The following is a 23,588-nucleotide window of genomic DNA, read 5'->3' as shown; positions in this document are numbered from 1 at the left end:
TTTGTTGAGTTTCAAAGACATATACCTTCAAGGATATGAAACTCAGTCTGCCACTGAGAATGGAAAGAAGTGTATGTATATGACTTCTAATAAATCTGGAAAAATGCATGTGTTGGAAAAATTTCCAGAACTTCCTTCTGGTTTGCATCATACTTATATAGATGCAATAGAATAGTATCTTGTGATCAAAAGAAATCCAGAAGATTTCACATTATGGCATGATCGTCTTGGTCACCCAGGCACTACAATGATGCGAAAAATTATAGAGAGCTCACATGGTCATTCACTGAAAATTAATGAGATATATCAGGGGAGTAAAATAACATGTGAAGCGTGTTCTCTTGGAAAATTGATCATAAGGCCATCGCCAACCAAAATTGATAAAGAATCACCAAAGTTCCTTGAACGAATTCAAGACGATATATGTGGACCGATACATCCACCATGTGGACCATTCCACTATTATATGGTGTTGATTGATGCATCGAGCAGATGGTCACATGTTTGTTTATTGTCATCTCGAAATTTGGCATTTGCGAGATTTCTAACTCAGATTATCAAATTAAGAGCTCAGTTATCTGATTATCCTATTAAGAGAGTTAGACTGGAAAACGCTGGTGAATTCACATCCCAAGCATTTAATGATTATTGCATGGTAACATGAATTGAAGTTGAACATCTTGTAGCTCATGTTCATACACAAAATGGTTTGGCGGAATCATTAATTAAACGTCTGCAATTGATTGCAAGACCATTGATCATGAGATCAAAACTTCCAATCTCTGTATGGGGACATGCCATCTTGCATGCAGAAACGCTTATTCGGATAAGACAAAGTGCATATCATAAGTATTCCCCTTTGCAGTTAGTATTTGGTCGAGAACCAAATATAGCCCATCTAAGGATACCTAGAACGACAGACTGGTGATGTCTTTACGGCACGTTTTGCCGATTGTCACTTTGATGAGAAAGTTTTCTCGGTCCTAGGGGGAGAAAATAAACAAGTAGGAAAAGATATCAAATGGTGTGTACCATCTTTGCTACACCTTGATCCTCCTACCAAGCAGTCTGAAATAGAAGTTCGACGAATCATGCATATGCAGAGTATTGCAAATCAACTTCCTGATGCATTTGCTGATACCAAAACGGTAACTAAATCATATATACCAGCTGCAAATGTTCCTGCTAGAATTGAAATACCACAAGAACGTGGAAAAGCAGATGATACACGAGAGTCTAAAACACGCTTGAAGCGTGATAGACCAGTTGGTTATAAGGATAAAAATCCTAGAAAACGAAAGGAAGCTGAAAAGCATGATATGCCAAAAATAGCAGAAAGCATTTTGGAAGAAACAAATCATGAGTCTAATTAAAGTATTGAGCATCATGAGCCTGAAGAAAATCATGAGATTTCTATCAACTATATTCATACTGGAAAGATATGGAATCCAAATAAAATCGATGATATTGATGACACTTTCTCTTACCTTGTTTCAAGGGAAATAGATGAGGAAAGTGAGGATCCAGAACCAAAGTCTGTATATGAATGTCAAAAGAGACATGATTGGACAAAATGGAAAGATGCAATACAAGTCGAACTTGGCTCGCTTAATAAACGAAATGTATTCGGACCTATTGTACTCACACCTGAAAATGTGAGACCAGTTGGATACAAGTGGGTATTTGTTAGAACTCACAAATGAGAAAAATGAAATTACGAGATATAAGGCTCGCCTTGTAGCTCAAGGATTTTCTCAAAGACCCGGGATTGATTATGAGAAAACATATTCCCCCATTATGGATGCAATAACGTTTAGATTTCTAATGAGTCTAGCAGCTGGCGAAAATCTAGAGATGCGTCTCATGGATGTCGTTACAACATACTTATATGGATCATTAGATATTGATATCTATATGAGAGTTCATGATGGATTTAATATGCTAGAAGCATTAAAAGCTAAATCCAAAGAGTTATGTGCAATAAAGTTGCAAAAATCATTATATGGGTTAAAGCAGTCTGGACGTATGTGGTATAATCGTCTCAGTGAGCATTTAACAAAAGAAGAATATGTGAATGATCCTATATGCCCATGTGTTTTCATCAAGAAAACAAACATCGGATTTGTGATAATCGCGGTATATGTTGATGATCTTAATATAATCAGAACTCAACATGAAATACAGAAAGCAACAAACTATTTGAAAGGGGAATTTGAGATGAAAGATCTCGGACAGACAAAGTTTTGTCTTGGTCTACAAATTGAGCATACTCAAAAGGGTATATTTGTGCATCAATCCACATACACTAAAAGAGTGTTAAAATGCTTTAATATGGATAAGGCAACTCCTCTTAGTACTCCAATGGTTGTTAGATCATTAAATGTTGAAAGTGACCTTTTTCGACCACCTGATGAAAATAAAGAGATACTTGGTCCTGAAGTACGGTATCTAAGTGCAATTGGAGCCCTTATGTATCTTGCAAATTGCACTCGACCTGATATTTCCTTTTCAATTAATCTTTTGGCTAGATTTAGTTCGTCCCCAACAGGAAGACATTGGAACGGGATTAAACATGTCTTTCGTTATCTTCAAGGGACTATTGATTTAGGATTATTTTATCCTAACAATTTAAATGGTAAAATGATTGGTTTTGTAGATGCAGGATATCTATCAGATCCACACAAAGCTCGTTCACAAACAGGATACGTGTTCACGATTGGAGGTACTGCTATATCATGGCGTTCTCAAAAGCAGACACTCGTAGCTACTTCTTCGAATCATGCTGAAATTATCGCACTTCATAAAGCAAGTAGAGAATGTGTGTGGCTAAGATCGATAAGTCGACACATTAAATCAAGTAGCGGAATTCATCAGAATACAGAGCCAACTATCTTATATGAAGACAATGCTGCATGTGTTGCTCAAACAAAGGAAGGGTATATCAAAAGTGATAGAACCAAACATATCCCTCCAAAGTTCTTTTCATACACCCAAGAACTCGTGAAGATTAAAGACATTGAAGTAAGATATGTTCGATCATCCGAGAATTCTACAGATCTCTTCACAAAGTCATTACCCACGACTATGTTCAGGAAACATGTCCATAACATTGGAATGCATCGTCAACAAGACTTGTAAGATGAGATCCTGATCAGTCGAGGGGGAGCTTGCGAGGTTGTACTCTTTTTACCTTACTAAGGTTTTTCCTATTGGGTTTTCCTAGAAAGGTTTTTAACGAGGCAACAAAAGATATTACGCAAGGGACATAGTGACATTGGTCTTCAAGGGGGAGTGTTGTGAAAGTCAATAAAAGAGGCAACACAAAAACCTCATGGTTAAAATCATTCGTTGTTTATTATTTTCTGTGGAGCCCATCGTCATTATGCATACATAGTAACTTACTTTTTTACCTTTATATAAACGATCGAATTCGATCGTTGTAACATACGAATACAATTTACAAAACTTCAATTACAGAAGAAGTAGAATCTCTCTCTTGTCTCTCTTTTATTCAATATCTTTTATTCAATATCCCGATCCTTCTGCGGATATAAATTTCTCTCTATTTATTTATTATATTCACCACAGAATTAAACACTTATTTATAACAATAATGTATATAACCTGAACGGCTATAACCACCAATTATTCTTATAGCGTAACCTTAATCGAACAAACCATAAAATCTCATAGGACTGCGGAATAGTATACATGGGCTAGTTTTTATCATATAACAGGCCCATTAACAAATTTAGAAAGGTTTCGTGTAGCCCACGTGACTTTTTCTTTGGTACGTGCACAAAAACCCTAATCTCCCCTTTAAATAGCCAATTTTTTACGAAAACCCTAACCGCAGTCGATTTGCTTCTTTCATTTTTTTTCAGGGGCAAAAAAAAGAGAGAGAGGAGACTATGAAGGTTATTGCGGCGTACCTCCTTGCCAAACTCGGCGGAAATGAGAATCCATCCGTCGCTGATCTGAAGAAGATCTTCGAATCTGTTGGTGCAGAGATCGACCAAGAGAAGATAGATCTGTTCTTCTCTCTTACCAAAGATCGCGATGTGACTGAGCTTATCGCTGTTGGACGAGAGAAGATGGCGGCTCTATCTTCCGGTGGTCCTGCCGTTGCGGTTGCTTCCGGAGGAGGCGGTGGTGCTGCTCCTGCTGCTGAGCCTGCTGCGGCTGAGAGTAAGAAGAAGGAAGAGGAGAAAGAGGAATCAGAAGACGACGGTGGAATGATGAGTCTCTTCGATTGATCGTAGCTTGTGATGATGGTAGAATGTTTCGATCTGCCGTATTATCTTATCGTGTTGTCTTTTTCTTAATTAGGGTTTCTGGATTTGTGTGGTTTCCATTGATTATTATCGTCTTTGGTTACTTGAGTTTGGTGCGAATAAACTATTTTTGTTTCTGATGAGATTGTTTTGCTCTTTTGAACGTTTATGCATTTTACAGTGGATGCCCTAGTCTAGATCTCAAAAATATTTTTTTCCATTGAGTTAGTATTCTATAAGGGTTTTGCAGTGTCCAATTTCTCCAACTTCTTTTTTATCATTCATTCTTTAAAATGTATATGTGCAGTGACTGATATGAGTTTACTTACGATCGAATTTTATATTGATTGTTGACATTTTTCATATAGAGTATGGATATTTCCTTTGTGTAGTGTGCGTTTAAACATTTTGTTTCTGATGTTCTTCAATCCAAATTCTACCTTTGAACATCTATGCTTATCACTAGAAGTCGTAATGAGTGACAATCATAAATCAAAGATCGCATTTTGTATTGAACAATGTCATTTTCCATGGGTTACTTGATGTTTTGACAGTGTGAAAGACTTGACTTTGTTAGAATGTATAAACTTCTCTTGTTGTTTCTTAGGTATGGATATGGTACCTCAATCCATTTTATTCTAGTGAACATACTCTAAAAACCTCCCATGTTTTATTGGATTGAATAGTAACATTTTCCATGTACTTGTGGACTTTGCTGGTGTTGAAGATTTAATTTTCTGTGAATAAAATGTCATAGGTTGTTTCTGAATTAAAATCTGATGTTCTTCACTCCAATTTCTTCATTCTTTCGACTAGAAATCAAATCCGTGATCAAATTTTGTTTTATATCATGACCTTTTTCCATTGTTTATCTAGGTGTGGTACATTCTGAAAGTTTTTGGCACTGTTTGTTTCTAATGTTTCTCAATCGGTCAAATCCAGTTTATTCCTTTGAATATCCCATACTCTTTCTACAAAATCTTTGATCGAATAATTGCATTTTCAGTTGAAATATATGATTCCTTTCTTGTATAAGCCAATCTAAAGTAAAAAACTCTTCTTTCATCATGAGCCACCATAGCAAAAAAAAAAAAAAAGGTGATTACAAGTCATTGTCATTTAGGTATTGTCTCATCTCAGTTTTCTTTTCAGAAATTTTATATTCTCTCGGAAAAAAGTTTTTAGCATGAGAGAAGAGAAACATTCTGGAGAAAAAAACCGACGTGTCGTCGCCAAAAAGTTTCATACCCAATTTATTGTTCACCCTTAGTATTCTATAAAATTACATGAAATTACCACTGCTATATATATATATATTGTCAACTGCCACTACTATTCAGTTATTTATATACATAATATGTTGCTCCTATAAATTTTAAAATTGGTAAATATTATTCAAAAATTGATAAATATTATCTCCTACATATTTTTAAATTAAATTAATTTCACTATGTATTGTAATATAATAATATAATTATATTATGAGATGTAAAAAATATATATTTAAAAGTATATCTTCATAAACACTATAACTATAAAGGGGATGTTATCTTTCTAATAATTTTATAAAGCTCTGATGGTGAAAGAATCGAAGATTATTTGAAACTGGTTCAATGTTTATTCTTTTGCTAAAAACAATAACTATATTTACCCAAAAAAACATATGATCACCAATTAAAATGACATGAATATATACTTTAATTTGGATAACTATGTAGTTAAACATTATATATAAATATGTAGTTATAGTGTTTTTACAGAAATCTTAAAATTTAGAAAACCCACTCAAGTAAAAATGAAAACAAGTAATAATATTATACCAATAGCTGAGATATATAGGGATCTAATGACCAATTAAAATTTATAAAATCCAGTGACATAATACCATAACTAAGACCAATTATATAAGAGATCTAATGACCAATTATAGTCTTTCCCCTCACGAACCAATTTTGTAATTTTTTTTCTCCAACAATTACATGCACATATATTACTTAAAAAAATTAATAATATCCAAATTAATAGAATTCTCCTTAATAAAATATCTTCTGGTATCTCCTATATAAAATACTCACGCTTTATATCCTATTTTATTATTTGCCCTTTTCTTACTATATTATTTATATTAAATTGTCATTAGTATAACTAAGGAATATTTCATTCAATAATTGAAAGAAATCTATACTATTAATTGGAAAATACACTTAAGGGTTAAAAAAAAATCATATCAAATATCCATGTAGCCAAACTGACCCAATTTACATATTAAGAAAAAAAAAACAAGATTAAACAACAAATTTATTATATTTAAGGAAATCTTTCAAATTAGTTCCATAGTAATCAGGTTATGAGAATTTTGTGTTGGTATATTCATGTATGATAAAATACGGGATAAGAATTTTGGGAACAAGAATTCAAGCAGAACATATGCGGACATACTATTTACTCATATGAATTACGAGGAATGGGGTTTTTTCAGGTCAAAAAAATTTAAACGTTCCAATCAGACATAGACGGATTTGATCGCTTGACAATTATACCTTTTAAAAAATTACGCAAAAATAACTCCGCACGTAAGTGCGGGTCCGAACCTAGTAACTCTTATTAGAAAGAAAAAAAAAAGTAATTTTGTGCGCACAATGAATTGCAAAAAAAGCTTTTAAAGCCAAACATACAAGAAAAAAGCTAAAAAGTTTGGTGTGGGGACTAACATATAAAGTCTATTCATCTGTAAGATAAAAGTTTTGCATTTTTTTAATTTCACTTTTCTCGATTACACAACACACAAAAAAATGAATCTTTTTTTTTTGGCTCCTGCAACAAAAGACTAAAAAGTTTATTGCTTTTTTCCTAAACCATTTTTCCCAAAATCTTTGTGTTTTTATGAACTGCTTGAACCTTTATGAACATAAGTAGATATCAACCAAACTATTAACCTAACCGCAAATGCAAAATTGTTGCTTAATACAGAGGAAAAAAAAAACGAAACAACCCGAAAAGGGGAAAAAAAATAATTTATGAAGAAGATGAATACATATACGACTACCAAACAAGTGTGTCATCAAAAGAACTCAAAGTCTAAATAAGGACCTGATGATGAATCTGATTGTTTTGAATGCTTGCCTTGTTGTTGAACTGATGATGACTTGAGGGTTTCGTTTAATACCGAAAGATCGATAGGTTTCGGTATCTCTGGTGGGGTTGTGCTTCTTATTAGTGCCCAGTTGACGTTAGCGAAGAAAGGATGTTGCTTTATCTCTGTAGCACCTTTCTTGAACCCTAGTCTCTTTTTGGGATCTTTAGTTAGCAAACCTCTGATCAAATCTTTAGCTGCAAAGCTTATAGATCCTTCTGGAAACTTAAGCGGTTGTCCAACTACATTGAATAGCGTTTCGCGGTTACCGTTTCCTTTAAACGGCGTTTTCCCGGTTAATAACTCGTAGAGGAATATACCAAAAGTCCACCAATCAACTGAACTTCCATGACCATCTCCTCTTATGATCTCTGGAGCTAAGTACTCATGCGTGCCCACGAATGACATAGACCGAGCATCCGTTGGTTCGGCTATTAGCATTGGGAATGAATCTGAACCGGCTTTTTCGGTTTTCGCCTTTCTTGGTTTGTTGTTGAGGAAACGAGGCTTGAAGCATGATGGTTGGATACATGCTACAGGTAGTTTGCATGATGGATCTATGCAAGGAGGTTGGATACAGTACGAAGCAATATGACAAGATGGTTGTGATGTTGATTGAATCAGTGTAGGACTCACGAAACTCTGCAATGAAAGATCGAAATCTGAAAGCATAATGTGACCATCTTCTCTCACCATTACGTTCTCTGGCTTTAAATCTCTGTACACTACACCCATCATATGAAGATACTCAAGTGCAAGAAGCACTTCAGAAGCGTAAAACCTGCAATATTCAAAAACATAAGAAACAGACAAAACAGAGGATCCATTAGAATGTGAAATGTTTTCAGATTCTTGAAAGCTGTACAGAACAATCAAATCAACTTGATTTTTAAACTCTCACACAACAAACACAAAGACATTACCAAGAAAAAGACAAAACAGAGGATCAAGGTATCAATGTTTTTTCAGATTCTTAAAGCAACACATATGGATAAAACCAATTTGATACTACTCTCACATCAACACAAAAGCATCGCCAATAAATAAGACAAAACAGAGGATCAATGTATAAATGTTTGCCAGATTCTTAAAGCTACCATAGAAGAATCAAAGCAATCTGACTTCACTCTCAGACAAAACCCCAACACATAACCATAGAAAGACAAAACAGAGGATCCACTAGAATGAAAGCAAGAAACTTTTGTTCAGACAAAAAGTGAAAACAAGAAATTAACCTTGCGGCTTGTTCGGAGAAATGTTTTCCGGGCTGTTTCTGCCGGAGAATATGAAGATCTCCGCCGCTACAAAACTCCATAAGAAGACAAGAAAACTTCTCAGTCTCGAAATGAGAGTAAAGAGTAGGCAAGAAAGGATGATCCAACAAACCCAAAATCTCTCTTTCAGTCTGAGCTCTAACAAGTTTCTTCCTACCAATCAGCATCCCTTTATCCATCACTTTCATGGCGAAGAAACATCCCATCTCTCTAAGCTCAGCTAAATACACACTCCCAATATCTCCACACCCCAGTTTCTTCAACAGCCTGAAATGCCCTAGACCCAGATCCTCGTTTTTACTACATTTCACACTCTGAATCGCGTCCCATCTGAGATCGTTCCCTTTATGCGGCTTCGAAGGAGCGAAGACCCTTTTGTAATCAGCCTCGTTTGCATCGAAAGATCGAGTCTTTTCGAGATTAGCTTCGCTGCTTACACTGTTACTGCTACAGAAACTTAAGCTGACACTGTTGTTAAGCCTAACGTCTTCAGACCCATTACTGCTTGTTTTGAAGCTCGCGGATCCAGAAACTGGACTTGCATTGGTAGTATTATTATTGCAACTGGAAGAACAGTGATGTAAAGATTCAAGATTTGGAGCTTTTCTACTCATAACTGAAGAAGAAGAAGAAGATCGACAAGTGAGAAGTGGAGAAGTGAGAGAAGTGAGATGTTTCCTTTAAAGAATCTATGGGTTTTGTGTTGTGTTGTTGATGGTCAAGGTTCTGTGATGTGACTCGAGGTGGTCAAAGAGAGAGAAAGAGATAGATTTTTTTTTTAAGACATTGAGATTGTGGAAAAAAAACAAAAAACAAAATGTGTTTTAATTTTTTATTTTAATTTATGAAGGAGAGATTTTCAAATTTTGAAACAGTGGTTTCATAAAACTCTGTGTGTGTGTGTGTGTGGAGGGTAAAATGGAGATTTACGTTTATTGTTAAATAGCAATTAATATTACTGTTAAAATCGATGAAGCTACTAGTGGATAATACTCGTATCGTGTGTCACGGTGAAGATTTTTATAAAATAATATAAAGTAGAAATGTGATGTTAAAATTACATTATCTAGACCAAATTAATCAAATGTTTCACAGAATTTTTTTTTCGTCATTATATATACAAAACGAAAGAAAACATACAGATAGAAACATACATAACACATTAACACTTAACCAACTAAATTTCTTTGCGTCATGAAGGATTTGAAACAACTTATGTTGGAAACACCAATTATTCTAAAACGTGAGAGGAGAGGCGTTGGAAATGAGAGACCATACTCAATGTTGTTTGTTGTTACAACATGATGTTTATCAAGAACAAATTTGGTGTTTCATTCTATATAAAATATTCAGTCTCTATCATTTTATTTGATAGTAAGGTTTTAACACAAATTAAGAAATTATTTATTTTTATTTTTAATCAAAAATAAAACATTATTTGTTAATACTTAAATACTATTTTAACCAATGAAAATTTGAAATTGTTAGAAATACAAAATATAAATAATTAATTAATTTTACATTGAAAATATAAAATATTGATACAATTATTTTGGGTTGAAAACATCATGTATATTATTATAACGAGGAAGTAACGTTAGCCCAACTTAAAGCACAATTACCAATTACTATTTTGAACCTTTATTTGTAGAATTTTGGCATTTGTTTATAAGTTTTTGTATTAATATGTCCCAAGGACATATATATATATATATATATATATATATATATATATATATACTCTCTCTAACCACTATCTCCATTGGAAAACTAATTTACATATTATACTTCTATATAAATTATGTCCAAAATTGTTTTTGTAAATGTATGAATCCGTCCATTTAGTAAGTTTTCATTAGAAGATATTGCATATTGGTAGGGATTTTTACACAAAATGCCATTTATTAGGCCAAATCTTTTTTTTTTTTGCTACTTGTCTCAATTATTTTCAGTTTTACTACTTTTGCTATTTTTAAATCTGAATTATTTCATAATTTGTTTTTGTGAAATACATGCTTCATAACAAAAACTATACCCTAAAAAAAATTATAACCTAAAAACTCAGACATCATGTGCAAACTTGTGTTCTTAGGTATAAAAAGTGGCATTTTTGAAAGTTTGGACAAATGGCAAAACTTATAAACACCCCTCAAATAAATCCCTATCTAGTAATTAACTCCATATTGGTATCATCATCTAATTATAAAAGAGGTTTTTGTTAGAGTATACATTTTTTTTCGAGAATTTGTTATAAATATCCCTTTTATATACCAATTACAACAATTTAACCAATCATAGAAATTACTTCAGACTATAATTATCACACTCTCATATATGGATTAAAATTTTGCATAAAATCTTACAAAATATCTAATAAAACGAAAAGGGAAAATTTTGTAGAACATCTTATAAGAATTTGACATAGAATAATAATATATTGCCAAGAATTATATACAAATACAAACATTGCTATGAGTTTTCAATTACTATAGACATAGCTTTTTAGAAACCTATTCTTTAAAAGAAAATTCTGAACATATAAAGTGTAGGGAAGTTATATTTATCATTTTGAAAAAATCTTGGATAGTAGTTAGAACCTAATCTTCACATTAAAATTCTAACATATAAAAGTGTAGGAAAGTTACGGTTATCATTTTCTTAAAATATGGATAGTAGTTGGGTGAACCAATGTTTAGAATACTTAAATGTCTTCCAACAAACATTCAATAAAAGTTAAGTAAAAGTACGTACAAGCACCAATAAAATTATAAAAACATCTGATTAAAAAACAATGGACTAATTTAGAAACTTCTTCTCGTGGAAAGAGTAAGAAGTTTTTTTAAAAACTAAAGTTGGCAAAAAAAATAATACCAAAGTAAACTAAAAAAAAAGGAAATAAATAAAACCTTAACAGTCAAATCCAACGTGAAAAACAAAAAGCAAAGTGATTTTTTTTGTTAAATTAAAAATAAAGTAATTAGTACTCTCATAACTGATAACAAGAGAATTGAAGTCATGCAAATATACTAATCTACAATTGTCACTCAACTACCTCCAATAAGCAACGTTATAAATGTAAAATGTGGCTCAAGGCTAATGCATAAGAAATCACTAGTTTTTGACTGGATCCTCCAATTACTAACTTATAAGATTTATTTAGTATTATATTTTTTTTGGACTGGATCCTCTGAAAGATTTACCAAAGATGCGAGAATCAATCATAAAATTTCAACACATACATTGCCGGGATAAGTACTTTCAATGGAATTATTAACCCTCCTGGAGGCTTGGACAATGGTGTCGCAAGGTTTCGTTACCATCCTACGTTCCAATGCTTTTTTATCTTCTCTAAGGTGATATTTGCTATTACGACATTTAATTTTACCTTTCTAAGCAAAGAGACGCCTCTAGATGCTACTCTTAAGGCCAAAAAAAAATTCTAGAGAGACAAGTATTGGTAGGTTCCATTTTTCTTTGGTTGGGATCCGCCTTCTTGTTAGCCACCATCACTAGGAATTGAACCTGCCATCGGATTCATGGGTTCTATAAGTGTTATATCTTTCTATATTAAATTTAAAATTAATATTATTTATATGTGTACATTTTATTAACATTAATTTAGTTTTTAAAACTAACTTTTGCTCATACTTTGTTCCTATGTTTATGATGTCGTACATACATTATCTTAAGTTATATATTGTATTAGAAAACCAAATTAGTAATTTTCATATTGCTAATAATATATAGACTAAAACATTTTAATAGAATCAAAACACACTTCAGTCTATAACTAATTCTTCCAGTAAAACAAGCCAATCACACAACAAACATTAGACTCTTAAAAGCGAACGAGAGATGATCTCGACCTTTTTGGAATCATTGTAGAGTTAGTAATTTAGTAGTAGTAGAACCAACCTATGATTCAAGTATACAATACTTGTACATACCACAAGAGCTAGCTTGTAAGTTTCAATCTCCAATGTTGTTGATTCTTTCCTTTTTCCACATAAATAAATTTAGATTTTGCAACTTTTTTTTTCTTCTTCAATTAGCTTTTGTAACTAAGAAAGGGAAATATATAATGTGTTCTCTCAAACGATTTTTTTTTTAATTTATTTTTTTAATTAAGATTTTATGCAAACAAAAATGAATAAAAAAGGAAAACTTAAAACGAAACTATGGGCCTATTATACTCTTTAAGCCCGTCAAAATTGAGCCCAATTCATTTCAACTTTGTAACGGTTACTAAAATTTAGAGTTCTGTCTTGTATAAGAAGAGATTACGATTTAACCCTTTCGGTGGAGATTCTCACAATTGCAACTCTCTTCCGACGCTCTCGTTTCGTTCGCTTTCGCTGGAGCGATAACGAAGATCTTCGTCGTCTTTGCAAGGTTTCGTTTCTTTTTTCTTTTCACGATGAATTTATTTAGGGTTCTTGATTACGCATAACCAAATTCCAGTTTTTGTGTTTCGGTTTTGGGGTTTGGTAGTTTTGAATTTGTATTTTTTTCTTAGAACCGAACCCTTTTTTCAAAATCAAAACTTTGATTTTGCATTCTCGTCAAGCAAAATCCAAAAAGCCCTCTTTTTTCGTTGTGCTATTCATCTTAGGGTTTATGATTATTTTGTTTCCGAAAATTAAAAATCCCTCTTTTGAATTCGTGTTTTCTGTTTTTATTTGGGGATTTTTACATTCGTGATTTTAAACTCGAAACCTTTTCTTGCAAGTTTCGATTGATTTGTAAGAAAGAAAGAAATAACTACTCTTTTGGTTTCATGTTTTCTCTTTTTCGAGGGACTTTTTGCTTCAGATTTTTTAGGTTTTCAAAAGTTGTGTGTTTCAATCTTATAGCTTTCAATTTTAAAACGTGTATCTCTTAAAAAGTTTCTTCGGTTTTAGTTTTGTTTAAAGTTTGATGTTTTCTTTAAACCCAAAAGAAAGGGACTACACATTATATGATTGTGTCTGTCGGGTTTCTAACTTGGGGAAATTGTCCGATATCACGTCCGTAAGTTAAAGAGCTTGTCAATCTCCTACTGTCTTGCTGGGGCTGGGACAGCTTGACAGAAACTTCAATACAATCTGCTAAGATCAGTCTTTCTTAAGACTTGAGAAAATTCAATTCTCTGCCTAAACTATATGGAGTACAAATTCAATATTCTGCAAATTGATGGAGAGTAAAAGTCTTTTAGTAAGGCTATTTTAATGGCTTTCTAAAGTGATTGGAAAAGGGAGTATTGTCCGACTGGTTTGTTTTAGCTGGGACAGCATGTTTAACATTCAATATTCTGTTACTATAGAGAAAACTTCAATCTCTGCTAAGATTAGTCTTTGTTAAGGCTTAGGACAATGATGTCCTGAGAAAATTCAGTATTTCTGCTAAGATTAGTCTTTATTAAGGCTTGGACAATGAATGATGTTCTGAGAAAATTCAATATCTCTGCTAAATTAGTCTTTGTTAAGGCTTGGACAATGATGTCCTGAGAAAATTCAACATTTCTGCTAAGATTAGTCTTTGTTAAGGCTTGGACAATGATGTCATGAGAAATTCAATTCTCTGTTTAAACTATATGGAGTACAATTCAATATTCTGCAAATTGATGGAGAGTAAAGGTTCTTTAATAAGGCTTGTTTAATGGCTTTCTAAACACAAGCTAGATGTGCTTGTAGCAGAGATTAGTGTCTCTTCTTTTGATCAGGTTAGTGTCTCTTACCTCGTCTAAAACAAGGTATGATTTTCATAATATATTCCCTTGATGGGTTTTGTACTTCCTTTATTGATTACATCTTTTACATAGTCTTTTATAACTGTTATGAGTGGTTAATTAATCTGTCTTTTTAGCTTCAGAAGACCAAGAACTGGAGTGTGTACATGATCTTTCTCAGGTTCGACTTATCTCCCTCGGTTTTGAATGTCATTTTGTTATTGGTTATGTTTGAATTGTTTAGTGGTAAGGTTGTCGGAGACTAGCTTTTCGGTAACTTCTGGTGCACAACAGGATTAGCTGAACGAGCAGGTATGTTTTTGAATCCTATTAACTGTTTCTTCTTAAGAAAAATTCCTTATAAGATTTCTTCTCTACGTTTCTGTTTCAACAACTTTTGTCTCCGAAAAAGAAAACTTTGGTTTCTCAGGTACATACTTCTCGATACTCAATAGTATTAGTGGTAGTAAGGTACATCCTCTGTATATTGCATCTGGTGCATAGCAGGGATAAATTTTTGTAGTAGTAGTAGTAAGATGACTTTGTCTAAAGGCTTGAGTTTAGACACTATAAGGGTAGTCAAGAATGATATCTCATGGTTTTTCAATATCATCTATTTCTTTTTGGACTAACATCACTATATTTATGGCTAATACTCAATATACCAAAGTTGTAAGAAACGAAATAAATCTCGGTTAGGGGAACTTACCGCTTGCAATCCCCTGAAGTTTTCTTTACATATATATCTTTAGTACCATTTGCAGAATCAAAATTTGACATTTTTGTATGTTAACTTCACATTTGTCTTTGGGCTAACAAATTTATGGCTTTATTGCAGAAAACATAATATAGTTTTCGACCCCTTTTCAAGCATGATTTGAGTCTTGAATCTAATTATTCCTGCAAGTTATGTTTATGTCAAAGACTCTTAATCGTTCAATGTGATATGGTAGTTTATGAATAAGGCATCTTTGGTGGTCGCGGTGTGTACATGAATGATCTAAAATCTTAGGTAAATGTTAGTTTTCTCTTCTTAAAATTATATTAGTGTTGCTTCTGTGTTGCTTGGTGTAGTAGACAGTGATATTCCCTTAATCAAAGCTGTAATTCATATATTGTTTATGTAGCTGCAAAAGTTGAGATCTCATGATTTTTTAACATCATGTGGTTGCTTACTTGCTTCTTTGTCTTTACTATACTGACTTAATGTATATATCAAACTTGCAGGAACTATGTGTGTTTTTATCTCCCCAAGTCCATGCGACACTAAACTACTCCCTTTGTCATCTAAGACTTGCCTTTGAATAACAACATTGTGAGGTCTCTAGCTATATTCACCTCTGGTACAATTTCGAGCCTTAGGTATTATTAAACAAAAGTATATAACTACTGTATATGATTTTTATATCATCAGAGGCATAATTGGAGTTTATGCGGTACACATCATCTTCAACACTCCTCCTTCCAAGTACGTATGTATGCATTTGATTCCTAATTTTACTTGTTACGTACATTTGAATATGCATGGATTTTTGAGAAATTTGAATATTTTTGGCTCTAGAAAAGCAAAGGTTTGTTTTCTTTCTCTTTTTGGCTTTCAGTTTTAGTAATGACTTGCACAAGTTCAACTTTTTGATAGGTAGAAATAGAATGAGTTCGGTTAAGGTTTGACAATGAGTTTTTTTTTTTTTTTGTTTCTCAGGTGGACTGTTTGCTTTAGGATTAATTAAAACCTCAATTAAGCTGCTCCAGTGCTCCCACATCTCTAATGCCAACACTGATACAAACATAAACGCATTACACCAACACCCACATACATGAAAAAACGTAAACTTAAAAAAAAATAAACGAAAAATTTGTGCCCACACTGATACAAACATAAACACGTTTCACGGACACATACCATAAATGTAAGCGCAAGCGCAAGCGTTAACGCTAATACTTGATCACAAATGCAAAAGAAAAAATGAACATGAACTGATTAAGTCGTTAATTAATCAGTAAAGAAAGTGATAGACACAAGACATAATTGAGTTTCTTTTCTTGTTAATACACACAGTCACACACATTCACATACATCATTCGAAATTTCAGAAGTACGCAGAGATAGATACAACAGAATTAGGAACGAGTGCTTTGCTCAATCTACTTTGTCTCTCTCCGTCTCTCAAGATCAAACTTCATCAACAGGTTCAAGTTTTGATGGTTCGTAAGCTTGATATGACGTTGCTAATGACTATGAGGGCCTATGATCGTCTTGTGGTTTCTCTCCATTGCTTCCTCTGTAATAAACCACCCCTTATTTTCTGTCTCACCACATATGACTCCTTCACTATGGATGCATCAATGGCTCTTGACGTATCTTGTTTCACCTGTAAAGGGAAATCACATCATCATTATCTTTACAATCAAACATATGGTTGAGATTATAAGATACAAGTTGCCACAAATAAACATAAGAGCAACGCAAAACCTCTTGTTTGGATGGAACGGTGCGTCGATTTTCCCTGGTATTTGTAAAGATTGAAATAAACCACTCCAACCTGATTGTGAAGTTGTACCTTGTTGTGTGAAGGAAGCATCATATAATTACAATAGATGAAATCAAAATATACCAAGGCAAACACTAGCTTCAAAGTTCTTATAGACATTGCGGGTCTGGCCTGTTTTTAATAAATAATAAAAATTAAAAACACCACTTAAACAAAACTATAATTTTCCGGGATAATACTAGTAATAGTTGTAGATTACATAATTATCACGAAAATTATCAATTATTTAAGCATGGTTGTAGATTACATAATTGATAATTTCATCATACTAGTAAATAGTTTTTTTTTCTCACAAATTGAGTTCTGCAAACTCAACTCTATTACTAATATGAAAACTTATGTTTTTAATTTCTTCATATCAATTAGAATTGGGCGTATTTCTTATAATAAATTTTATTCCCCGAATGTAGTATTTTGGTTTATATGCCCAAACAATAAGAATCCATATTTTACCAAAAAAATAATTCTTGCATTTTTTCATGGTTCCATTGATTTTCGTAAAAGCAACATTTACCAGTCAAAAGTTCTTTAATATCATCGGAAGCGATCAACTCCCTTGTCTTAAAGGATCAAATCTAAACTTACCCATAATCCAATCTTAAAGCATAGTTAAAGATCGAAAACGACATGATTATTTTTTTTTAAATCACGTCTCTGGTCACTTATAAATACTCTATAACTTGTATCCACCAATATGAAACGATTTAAGTTACAACTATAATTCCAATGAAATTCTACTCCACCTCCCTGTTACAACTTTTTATTATATCGAGTTGTATAGTGTATGGTAATTTTCTTCCTTATTTTTTGTATCATATTGTTGGTATAGTTGATTTTATCGTAACTATGATCGATGATATCAATAGGCAAAGTAACAAGTCATGAAGTAACATTTTATGTGCAAAATAAATGTTCATTTCCAATTTGGCCGGCGGTTGCCCCCAACTCCGGCCATCCAGTGCTAGCCTCTGGTGGATTTTATCTGCCATGCGGAGGTATTGAACGCATTGATGCTCCCTGGGGCTGGAGTGGTCGCATTTGGGCTAGAACTGGCTGTGACTTCACCTCCAACTGGAAACAAGCTTGTGAAACAGGTAATTATAGCTCTTACATATAGTACTATGACTATATAGAGAGTTTCATAGAGAATATTAAATGTTCTGTTTATATATTATATCCCAATGTAATATGTTTATGATTTGATAAGGGGAATGAGATATCGGTTTATAAACACAAGATTAAAAAAAATTGACAAAGAAAAAACACAAGATTAGAATTGTAATCATTATTGAATTACAACATATTTTTTAATATACACAAGATTATAATTATACTCATTTTTTAATTACAATGAATTTTAGGTGATTGTGATGGACATTTGGAGTGTAATGGATTGATCGGAAAACCGCCGGCAACACTTATTCAAATTGCGGTACAAGCCGACAAATTCAAACCTAATTTCTACGATGTAAGTCTCGTGGACGGTTATAATCTCCCTGTAGCAGTGAACTCCAAACCCATATCATCCAAATGTGCCATCTCAGGCTGCCATAAAGATCTCAAAACCACATGTCCTGAAGAACTACAGGTGACATTTTTTGTTGTCAACCATTTGTTTCAAAATCAGCAAAATTCAACATTCTGAAAGTAGATATAAAGATTGATACGTAGTTGGACTCGTTACATCAAAATGATGAATATCTGAAATCCATCTTACGTAAAGAGACGAATTATTGCTTTAGAAATAAAATCAAATATTGGGAAATAACGAGTTGCTTTACTAGTCAGTGTGGTCACAAACAATGAAACAAACTACAAATCTTATGGGATAAACAAACAAATGTTATCAGTAAATATTTTAATCCTTGGTTATTTGAATTTATCTTAACTAATACTTATATATATACTCATCTGAATATAATTTATAGTCTTTGAAGTTTTGTTTCGTACGTTTTCTTCTCTATCTTTAAAGGTTTTGAACGAAGAGGGACGAATCGTGGCGTGCAAGAGTGCATGCTTAGCGTTTGATAACGACAGGTTTTGTTGCCGGAACGCGTATGGAACGCCCGGAAAGTGCAAAAGAAATATGTACTCCATGTTGTTTAAAGAGGCTTGTCCCAATTATTACAGTTATGCCTACGACACACCTCCGCCTTTGGTCACTTGCTCCGCCAAAGAATATCTTATCACATTTTGTCCATCGAGTTGGGGTCACAGTTCCACGTAAAAAAAACCTCTAATAGAAATGATATCATATATCAAATTATGATTGTATTTTTTACTCATGAACGTATAAGGTTCGTATAGTTCGCTTGGATTCTTTGTTTCTGCCTTTAAGTGCGTGATAATAAGATGTGTGAGATGTGTTATGGACCGGTGATCATATTAATAACTAAAGTGAAATTAGTTTCGATTTTACTTGGCCACGTTCTATTCCAAACTAGAGTAAACCAAAGCGTATTAAATTAAACTAAGCCAAACGTAAAATTGCATAAAATCAGTTTGAGTCAAATAGTGCATTTAAAATTAGTTTTATGCAGAATGAGAAAAAAAAAAAAGTGATGCCTCATCACGAAGCATATGGGATATCAGGATATGGTACTACTTTACGGTATCAGGCCAACACGGAGCATATCGGCATATGTAAGAAATTTTTAATGAGACATAATTGTAATTCATGTATGGTAGATATTAATATGAAAAAATCAATTTCGGGCAATGTATTTTTATATGGAGACACATTTGTTGTATAGTGTAGCAGTAAGCAAGCAAAGATATATTTGTCCATCACTAACGAGTAGTACAGAGTTTCGAAGACTCAAGAAAGATTAATTTGGACCTAGAAGACTCATTAAAGATTAGTCTGGACCATCTAAGGAGATGATTAAATGCATGCTATTAAGTTGGCTAATAATCAAATGTTTCATGTAAAAGAAGAAGTAAATGGAGTTAGACTGTTACTATTTTGTAAGGTCACAAGTAAGTATTGAAACAAATCCAACTTAACGCTGCAGATACATTCACCAAAATGGTTACTAAGAGCTGATTCGAGTTATTCCACTAAAAGCTTAAATATTTGGTTTATGACCCACGCATCTTTTTTTAAACAAAAAGAGGAAATTTTAAATATTTTCTAGAGTCTTTTTCTATTCATTGTCATTCGTTGCCAAGTCTTTTTCTATATAATTTTCACTTTTCAAAAGTTTTTTTTCTTTCTTGTGTAGATAATAATAAATCGGAAACTTAATGGGATACACGAAGCAGCGTGGTCGGTCCGTGTACACTACAAAACAAGTCTTTCACGATCAGGTGGTCCAAACTACTATATTTGCAGTCTGCCTGTCTCTTTGAGAACGTAGTAGGGTCTCGTTATTGAACCATTATAACAGTTTGAAAGAGAGAATATTTGACGTCAACCAGGATTTAAAGAGATACACAATTTGTCCAAAAAAAAAAAAAAAAAAAGAGATACACAAAAAGAGATAATCTAATTTTAAATTAGAGTTGTCAACTGATTGTTAATTTAAAAATACATAAACTTTATAATTAAAATGGTTAAATACGATATTTTGATGAGATTGATACAGGATAATGTACGATGTTAAAAAGTCATTTTATAGTTGTTTATCAAAAGATAATTAATTAATTCAAATTATACATACAGAAAATATATAAACTAATGAAACTATTAACATATCTTCTATTTTATGGAATTAATGCGTAGTATTTTTTTTTTTTTGAAAAATTTAATGCGTAGTATTTAAAATTTAAAATGTATATTTATATAGATATATATATATATAGTAATAATGACATGGAATGTAATATCTACAGACTGAAAATATTGTTTTAAACTTTTTTTCTTCTCAGCATCATATTATCATTTAACATTGATATATTAGGATAATCTGATGATGAGAAGAAAAAATAATTCGTAGAAAATATATGTATCCGTTGTAACATACGTCCTCCTAAGTCCTAACAACAACGTGTCGCCATGTTATTCTTAGTTTCTAAGATTTGATTGTATGTTCTCTTTTCTTAATTGATAAGATTTTTTTTCCAATTATTTTGTTAGTTATAATTGTCGTTTCCGAATTGGTTACCACACATGTGACATATGTGAAAACTAAAAGTTTGACAATTTCTTGGTTGTTTCCCTCTAAGGTCTTTTTGTAAAAAATGTTTTTATCTTTATTGTAATTTATGAGCTTTATTATCACTCGTGAATTGGACAATTTCTTGGTGGTTTCCCAAAGATATTTTATTATCCGTCATCGGCACTTTACTTATCTATTCTATATATATATCGAAACTTGTGGTGTATCAAACTCATTTTCTTCTTCATTAAGCATCACCATTTCTTCTTTACCAAATATCTCATCTGAGACTTATCTTTGAAACGTTTCTCTCTATCCAAGAAACCACGAAGCAGAGCACCTAAAAAGAAATGGGGACAATGAGTGAAGTATGGACTAACACAGGCTCTGCTCTCGCAAGCTTAGTTTTTATATACACAATCTTCGAGCGATTCTTCCCTGCCCACCGTGTCCGAGAGCACTTCGAACCATTAGCTCAAAGGCTCGTCGGTCTTGTCTACCCTTACATTCAGATAACGTTCCATGAATATAGCGGTCAGCGGTTCAAGCGAAGCGATGTCTATGATGCGATCCAGAGCTATCTTAGCAAAGACTCTTCTTCTCGAGCCAAGAAACTAACGGCCAACAGAGTCAAAGGAAATAACTCTATCGTCCTTAGCATGGACGACCATGAAGAGATCACTGATGAGTTTGAAGGGGTCAAAGTTTGGTGGCAAGCGAAGAAGCATCAAAGCGAAAGCCGATCTATCTCCTTTTACCCTAAAGCTGAGGAGTCAAGATTCTACATGCTTAAGTTTCATAGATGTGACAGGCAAGTAATCACAGAGAGGTATCTTGATCATGTTATGAGTGAAGGCAAGATAGTTGGGGTTAAGAACAGAGAAAGGAAGCTTTATTCAAACAATCCAAGCGAGAATTGGTCTGGCTATAAGCAAACGAAGTGGAGCCATGTCACTTTCGAGCATCCTGCTACATTTGATACTCTTGCTATGGAAGATAAGAAGAAAGAAGAGATCAAGAACGATCTGATCAAGTTTAGTAATAGCAAAGATTACTACAAGAAGATTGGGAAAGCGTGGAAACGAGGGTATCTCTTGTTCGGTCCACCAGGAACAGGAAAGTCAACAATGATTGCTGCCATGGCGAATTTCTTGGAGTATGATGTCTATGATCTTGAATTGACAACGGTTAAGGATAATACAGAGCTGAGAAGGTTGTTGATTGAGACCTCAGTGAAGTCTATAATTGTTATTGAAGATATCGATTGTTCTCTTGATTTAACTGGTCAGAGGAAGCAGAAGAAGGAGGAGGAGGAGGAAGACGGAGATGAGACTAACCCTATTGAGAAGCAGATGAAAAAAGAGAAAGATGAGAATAAAGGAAGTAAAGTGACATTATCAGGGCTATTGAATTTCATTGATGGATTATGGTCATCTTGTGGTGGTGAGAGGATCATTGTGTTCACTACTAATTTCATAGATAAATTAGACCCGGCTTTGATTCGAAAAGGGAGAATGGACAAGCGTATAGAGATGTCGTATTGCGGTTTAGAAGCGTTTAAATTGTTGGCAAAGAATTATTTGGATGCTAAGGAAGAAGATGATAGTGAGTTGTTTGATGAGATCAAGAGGTTACTTGAGGTAGAAGAAATCAAGATGACGCCAGCTGATGTGGGAGAGAACCTGCTGAAGAGATCAGAAGTTGAGACTAAGGAGTTTTGTCTGAAGCGATTGATCGAAGCGTTGAAGGAGGAGAAAGAGGAAGCGAAGAGGAGGATTGAGGATGAGGAGAAGAAGAAGAAAGAAGAGGAAGACACTAAGAGGAAGAAGAGAGAGGAGAAGAAGACTAAATCAGAAGAGAAGGAACAAAATGGAATAGCAACAAAAGAAGTCTGATTTGAACAATATATTGTACGACCTTATCATTCGAAATTGCAATAACAGTATCTTTGTTTTCTTATGTAAAAGCTAACTACGGTGAAACTAAATATGGTTATGTATGTATATGCTCCTATATTACACTGACTTGTTCTTTTTTGGTAAAGATATTGATGATCAAGTTATTAGTTAGTATAGGTGTCGATATTTCAGTCGTAGCACTGTTAGAAAATTAATTGTGTGTATCATTAATATTTTACTCTAGTCTATTTTACAAAAATACTTAGGCTTATGCTAGCATTTTTTTTTTCTTTTTTTGGACAACGATGATTCTATTCATTCAAACTGAAGCATTACAAAAAGAGGATAAAGTATCCCAGAATTTAAACAATTACAAACATAAGCTTTCTCCAAAGCCATAAACATGAGCAAGAATAAAGAAAACATCAAGCAGAAATCTATGAGGACTATGAAACAAATGCTAAAAAGCAGTTGGAGATATGTGGGATCATGGTTGCAGGATTGGACATCGTCGAGGGACTCGAGAGATGACAAATAGGTCAGGGTCAAAGGACACAGTGTCATTGGTAGGGTAATCAGAGCCAAGGAACTCACTGGAGTGAGGAGCACTAGCAGAGACAAAGCCATGGCAGGGATTCGGGGGGGGGGGG

The 23,588-nt window shown here is 33.3% G+C and overlaps 4 protein-coding genes and 1 long non-coding RNA gene across 8 annotated transcripts; 4 read left to right on the top strand and 1 right to left on the bottom strand.

Moving 5' to 3' along the window:
• LOC104724358 (60S acidic ribosomal protein P2-5-like) lies at nt 3,864–4,417 on the top strand. Its single transcript, XM_010442817.1, has one exon. It carries the CDS (start codon nt 3,912–3,914, stop codon nt 4,254–4,256), a length of 345 nt encoding a protein of 114 aa, XP_010441119.1. The 5' UTR covers nt 3,864–3,911; the 3' UTR covers nt 4,257–4,417.
• On the bottom strand, nt 7,188–9,453 carry LOC104724357 (serine/threonine-protein kinase D6PKL2-like). The gene is made up of 2 exons (XM_010442815.2): nt 8,643–9,453; nt 7,188–8,188 (listed from the first exon to the last, which is right to left on the bottom strand). Exons 1-2 carry the CDS (start codon nt 9,293–9,295, stop codon nt 7,336–7,338), a joined length of 1,506 nt encoding a protein of 501 aa, XP_010441117.1. The 5' UTR covers nt 9,296–9,453; the 3' UTR covers nt 7,188–7,335.
• Nucleotides 13,632–16,958, top strand: LOC104724356. 4 transcript variants are annotated; one of them, XR_757634.2, is made up of 6 exons: nt 13,632–14,382; nt 14,526–14,569; nt 14,640–15,400; nt 15,616–15,708; nt 15,803–15,856; nt 16,091–16,958. It is a non-coding gene; the product is annotated as an uncharacterized LOC104724356 (long non-coding RNA). The 4 variants fall into 4 exon arrangements; XR_757631.2 differs by having other exon boundaries at nt 14,526–14,700; nt 15,227–15,400; XR_757633.2 differs by having other exon boundaries at nt 14,526–15,400; nt 15,616–15,703.
• LOC104724354 (thaumatin-like protein) lies at nt 17,620–19,313 on the top strand. The gene is made up of 4 exons (XM_010442814.1): nt 17,620–17,727; nt 17,807–18,034; nt 18,302–18,528; nt 18,913–19,313. The coding sequence occupies exons 1-4, from the start codon at nt 17,667–17,669 to the stop codon at nt 19,165–19,167; spliced, it is 771 nt and encodes a 256-aa protein (XP_010441116.1). The 5' UTR covers nt 17,620–17,666; the 3' UTR covers nt 19,168–19,313.
• Nucleotides 21,270–23,109, top strand: LOC104724353 (AAA-ATPase ASD, mitochondrial-like). The gene has a single exon (XM_010442813.2). It carries the CDS (start codon nt 21,391–21,393, stop codon nt 22,933–22,935), a length of 1,545 nt encoding a protein of 514 aa, XP_010441115.1. The 5' UTR covers nt 21,270–21,390; the 3' UTR covers nt 22,936–23,109.

This window comes from Camelina sativa, chromosome 11 (genome assembly GCF_000633955.1).
Source record: "Camelina sativa cultivar DH55 chromosome 11, Cs, whole genome shotgun sequence".
NCBI lineage: Eukaryota > Viridiplantae > Streptophyta > Magnoliopsida > Brassicales > Brassicaceae > Camelina > Camelina sativa.
Note: the sequence above shows the minus strand (reverse complement) of the source record. Positions and strands in the feature narration are given on the sequence as shown.